Source organism: Drosophila mauritiana, unplaced genomic scaffold, assembly GCF_004382145.1.
Source record: "Drosophila mauritiana strain mau12 unplaced genomic scaffold, ASM438214v1 Y_04, whole genome shotgun sequence".
Classification (NCBI taxonomy): Eukaryota; Metazoa; Arthropoda; class Insecta; order Diptera; family Drosophilidae; genus Drosophila; species Drosophila mauritiana.
This window is the reverse complement of record NW_022881543.1, coordinates 781-6614: the sequence shown is the minus strand read 5'-3', so window position 1 is coordinate 6614 and position 5834 is coordinate 781. Positions and strand designations below refer to the sequence as shown.

Below are 5834 nucleotides of genomic sequence, written 5' to 3'. Positions count from 1 at the left end.
CATATGCTCGAGCAAGAAAACTGCTTGAAGCACATAAAGAGAAAAATAAGGGAAATTACGACATAGAGTTAGAAGTAGGAGATAAAGTTTTATTAAGAAATGAGGTAGGTCATAAATTAGACTTTAAATACAAAGGGCCCTATAAGATAGAAAGCATAGGAGATAATAACAATATTACGCTACTTACTAATAAAAACAAGAAACAAATAGTTCATAAAGATACATTAAAGAAATTTCATTCATAATTATTATATTTTTCTTAATCATTTATACAAAAATTTTCCATACACTATGTATATTTTTATTTCTTATTAAAAAATCAACTTTTATATTAATAATAATATTGTTCAAGCTGAACAAAAATGACAGATAAAAAAAAATAATAATAGTAAAAAAAAATTTAATAATTAAAATAACTTCACTAGGTTACGTTACTTTTCAAAAGGAGGGAGATGTATTATGTGCTTATGTAATATATAATATATAATAGCATACTAACTACTAAGCAGCACTTTGTTGCTATGTTTATGTTTATGCAAGCAATAAGGCGGATGTAACATGATCGTAACATGTTACTTAACAGTAACAGCATTTACGTTGCTATTTTCACAGGACAGTACCAGTTATAATAACCACAATTTCTTACCACGCAAACTTTTTCCACGTAATCCTCTAGGTTTTCAGATATCCAGGTGACGGTAGATAATGATGGTTTCAACAAAATTGAAATTTCTTGCAAGCGAAATCTCATAATATTTATAAAGACCGGTGTAAGAGAAGCACGTAATCGGTCATATCGTTGCAACATAAGCTTTAATGTTGTTGCAGGGCCTAATAAACGATCTTTGCAATATGTTATGGTTGCAGCCATGTTAGGAACCTCTAGATTAAGCTTCCACATCCACTCAGTTTCTGAGATTAGTTGCAAAATTGCGCGATCTACGTTAACAATATATATCGCCTCTTCTTTATTAGTTGTCATAATGGGTGCGTTCAACAGGCATCGAACTTCTTCAACATAGTCAAACCAAGCCTTATGATAGGCCATTTCATAGTGACAAATTATTCCATTCATGTAGTTATAGTATCTAACTGTTCTTTGGGCCTTTTTATGAGCAAGAACACATTGTCGTAACTTTAATGCCTGCATTGGTAAATCAATCTTTTTAAAAATAGAGCGAATCCATATTATCCGTCCTGCAACAGGAGGAAGATTTCGAGGAATAAACGGGTTCCCCCTTTCCTCGTTGTAAACGTCTTTTAATAAGAACATTTCCCTCTCCAACATCTCGGCAACTTCTAAATAACGTCTATCTAAGCAAAGACATTCCAAATTTAAAGCTTCGAACCTCTTTAATACTAACATGACAGATGCAGCAGAAGGACATTCAGTGGAAAGCAATTTGACAAACTGTTGCATACCGACCTCAGCCTCTTCAACTTCATTAACAAATTTTTCAAAATCTAAATCAAAGGTTTCTATTCTGTAGTTTAAGGGATCATATAGCTGGCTACTTATAGTTATTCGAGCTCCTTTTATCATAGCATTGAATCTCTCCATTCCGCTTATCATTATGCGATCTAAGATGGAGTAAGTTATATCCGTGTTTGCAATCCACTTAACTTTTTCGAGACGCTGTAAAAATTTTTGTAAGCAGGTTAAGATATAAACAGATGACACAGTCCAAGGCCGCTCGTTACTGTTTTTCATCTCATCAACTGTATGTATATAAATATTTTTATAGTTTTCCATAACTTCTTTGCACTTTTCAATTTTTTCAATAAGTTCTGCTGATGGTATTTCCCAAAGACTACTGTGTTCGTTATCAGTGATATAATTCTTACTTGTGATGGTAAGCTGATTAGAAATTTTAACCATAAGGCCTGTAACGTTGACTGGGGTATTAAAATAATGCGCTGTTTTAGAAACATTTCGAATTGCAACCATCAGTCCAGGTAAACTGCTTATAATAACATTGGGAGAAGAACTATAAAAATATGGTTAAATTAATTGATGTATTAGACTAGCGTAGCTTAATTTTTACCGGTATAAGGGATCCCAAAACTTTTGTAAAGAAGATATATAACGAACATTATCCTTAGCTTCGTTTAGTGCTAATGTAACTTGATTATCGATTTCAGCCCAGCGCTAGAAATGAAAAAAAAAAACAAATATTTTGGTCATTAAATGAAAATATATATATAATAGCATATGTACCATAGTAAATCACTTGACTACATATACTTACTCATACAAACAACACCCACACACATAAATTAATACATGGACCCGGAGGGAACAGTAAACCTTATTGGACGTGTTAAAGTTGCGCTGCGCGATATATAAATAAAACCGAGGTGGATTAACCATATAAAATTGGTAATCGCTTATAAACACACGGAGGTTGTGCACATTTGCTGCATACGTGATCATAACGTGCTAAAACGCGCGATACAGTGGAGGGTGAATATTTTAATTGTAGTTGCAATTTTGTTTAGTTGACCTAGCCCTAAAAACAGCTGATAGCGCTGCCAACTTGTCGCAGCGATAAAATTCAAGTGGCGTTGCCAGATCAACAGCGCTGTCAGACTTGCTTTGGTGAACGGTTGCGCGCAAAAAACAACAAAGTACAATTTTAAATTTGAATTTATAGGATCTGCCCCGAAAGAGCGGAACATTTTAATATTAATTTATATTTAAATTCTGGAGCGGTCGGTTTTAGAAAAGGAAAAGGCATAAAGGTCGCGGACAGACCAATAATCATCCAATCACTTGTTTGGTGCCTAAGTAGAGGGTCTGGTGTCCGAGTAGAGGCGGATTAACCTCCATCAGGCGGACTGGCGAGAAATCCATAGCCTACGTGGGACCCTATCTAAACCTTGGTGCTCCACGTCCGCAAGGGGATAACCGTTGCCGCTACTGTATAATAGATAGTCCAAGGGGGGCAGTGCCCCCCACGGCGTCGACCCTTTCGGGAGAAGCTCCAGGATATCGAGGTCTCCGACGAGGGTTGCGGACATAACGGTGCAGGGTGCGCCGGTGGTTGAGAGAGGGCAGCAATCGGGTCCCCAAACGTCGTCGGCGATACCCAATAATGGCAGTGCTGCGGAGGTGGCTAGCTTGGCCTCGGCAGCGTTCATAACGACAAGCCAGATTAAGCCAGGATCATTAATCTTATCAGAGTGCCGACGCAGAAAATAGCGTCGAAATCTCCACCTGGTTCGCCAATACGGCCTTTTGACCTGTCGGAATACCAAAACGAAGGCTTCCGGGGCATTCTGGACATCCGCATTTGAGACTCAGCGCCACGTCACTAAGGAAACTAAAGTCGCAATCACTGAGCTGGCTACACTCAACTCTAGAGCGATTCAGGTACAAGAGGAGGCTGGTAAAGTTGCTTTTTTCCGGGATACCGCCACCCAGGCGGTGGCTCTGCAGATGAAGGACCGAATAGCAGTGGCGCCGAAAATCGTCCCAGTGAAGCCACATTTAGAGTTGCCAACCAAGCCTACCAAAACGGCTAATTCTAAGGTAAAGGAGCCAAAACCGGTCAGCTACGCGACTATTGCAAAGGACGCGAGTACGAGGAAGGAGTGGGCTAAAGTAGTGCCGAAGCGCTTTCGTAAGAACCGGAGGCTATCATCCTCAAGAAGCAAGTCAGTCGATCGCTCAGACTGCTGTCTACGGTGCACGAGCATGGACATAAGGCAAAAACTGAAGAGAAGAGAAGGACAAGGTAACTTACGTTTAACAGTTTCGAAGATCGAGACAATGTCAAGCAGTCCTTATGGTTATTAAATGCTCGGGATGTAACGAACTCCGTTATGGTTGTATATCTGGCCAACATACGCCGCCAATTGACCAACATTTGCAATGGTCCTACATCGGGTGTATCCCTTTGTATTTGTTTTCCCTCTACTAGTATACCTTGAATTTGTCTAAGCCATTGCTGAAAATACCGTTCAACCAGTCGAACTCGTGTAATTATTTTTGAACTAGCTTCAATTTGCCATCGCACAAGTAATAATCCTTTAAATAGTTCATGTGATATATCAAAGTTCACTCGAGAAGAAACAGTTGCTTCAGATGATTTTAGAAACGTATTGTACATATTAAGAATATGAAAAAACTTTTTAGTTTGCTCTTTTTCTGCCAATCCAAATTCGGTCACAGCTTCTATTGACGGCTTTAAAACGTGATCCATAAATGTTTTAACAACATTTAAGCAAGCGTTTCGCTCCTCAGCGAATATCATAAATATTCCCACCTCATCACTAACCGAACGGTTATCAATAGATTTTTCGTTGTTAAGTCGATATACAACAGTCCATTTTCCAATCAAATCAACTAAATCCGACCTCAAGCATACGGTGCGCTGAATTTCAGTGTATTTAAGTTTTTCCTGGTAGCGACCAGAATCTGTTGGATATCCTAACATTGTTGCGTTACTTATCATTATGGCCATGGGACCTTTTTCCTCAAATATAAAATTTACATTCTCAACATACTTGCTTTCATCCACAATACCAGTTACTATTTCCTCAGGATCTATACCCAATAAATCTGCACAAATTTCTAAAACATACCTCTGGTTTGGGCCCAGGCTTGAAATCCGTTGCTGTCTCATTTCTCGAAGTAACTGAAATCGTCTCCTTTGTTGGTCTTCACGTTCTTGGTCACTTACGCTAGGTCTCCGGGCAGCACGCTTCAACATTGTGCGCGAAACGCCCAACAGTTTTCGTAAACGTTTGACATTCCTTTCTGGATCCATTTTATAAATTTGTAGCTTTACCACGTAACACAATGTAATCTGCTCTCTTGTTATATTTAAATGAAATACCTTTAGAAATGTCACGCACAATGTTTATGTCCAAGCCTACTAGGACTATTTTTTAAAACTTTTTTAGAAAGGAACAAAACTATTTTGCTTATATATCTATATATCTATATATTTATATATCTATATATCTATATATGTATATATCTATATATCTATATATCTATATATCTATATATCTATATATCTATATATCTATATATCTATATATCTATATATCTATATATCTGTCGGCGCATACTTTTGTAAGCTGGTGGATGTGCTAGAATATTTCATAAGAATAATAATTCCATCAGCTCGGGGAAATCATTGGTATGTCAGCATATTGTATTATGTGTTAGAATATTCCAGAAGTACAGTAATTTCATCATTTCGGGAAATCATTGGTATTTCATCATATTACAATATTGCATACTGCGTTGCTATTGGTCGGCTGTATTTTTGTAGCTTTGGCATCTCCCGTTACAGCGCGGCGGCAGCGTGTGGTCGCTGTCGCCGAGTGTGGTTCGAAGGTTAGCACGGAGAAGAAGTGAGTGACACAAATTAATTGTGTGTAGAACTTCGGTGCATTCGAAACTCGCTGCGCGAAATGGAGAATAATAATTGTGCTCCGACATCAGAAGTGGGATCACCACACCTACAAAACAATTCGGAACAAAGTTTACGCGCGATAGTCGAAAGGCAAAATAAAGTGATAGCTGAATTATTGAAAGCGTCGGTGACTGGCGCACGTGCTGCAGTGTTGCTGAACATGCTGAATGGACGCCCAAATCAAGATGAATGCCTTTCGGTGTACTCCAGCCGTTTGGTTACAACTTTACTGACCAAGTGGAAGGAAATGACGCACGAAGAGATTGTGGTATCATTGGCCCTGGCACATACATCGCATATCGACCCCAGACTTCAGCATTTGGTTTTCAAAACGAACGTAAAGACACGAGCGGAGCTACAACAACAACTCAGAGCCCACTCGTTCGTCAGAAATGCCTAATTCGC

The 5834-nt window shown here is 38.5% G+C and overlaps 1 protein-coding gene across 1 annotated transcript; it reads right to left on the bottom strand.

Moving 5' to 3' along the window:
• Positions 1-592: 592 nt before the first annotated feature.
• Positions 593-4778, bottom strand: LOC117149955 (dynein heavy chain 8, axonemal-like). Its single transcript, XM_033316854.1, has 3 exons — positions 3747-4778; positions 2046-2149; positions 593-1988 (listed from the first exon to the last, which is right to left on the bottom strand). The coding sequence occupies exons 1-3, from the start codon at positions 4770-4772 to the stop codon at positions 593-595; spliced, it is 2526 nt and encodes an 841-aa protein (XP_033172745.1). The 5' UTR covers positions 4773-4778.
• Positions 4779-5834: the final 1056 nt, after the last annotated feature.

Bases quoted from the DNA above. Each gene is read 5' to 3' on its own strand.
- LOC117149955 (XM_033316854.1), bottom strand. From the start codon at position 4,772: ATGGATCCAGAAAGGAATGTCAAACGTTTACGAAAACTGTTGGGCGTT. The intron at 2,150-3,746 runs GTAAGTTACCTT...TTTCATTTCTAG, and splicing joins GATCTTCGAAACTGTTAAAC to CGCTGGGCTGAAATCGATAA. The intron at 1,989-2,045 runs GTAAAAATTAAG...ATATTTTTATAG, and splicing joins TTTTGGGATCCCTTATACCG to TTCTTCTCCCAATGTTATTA.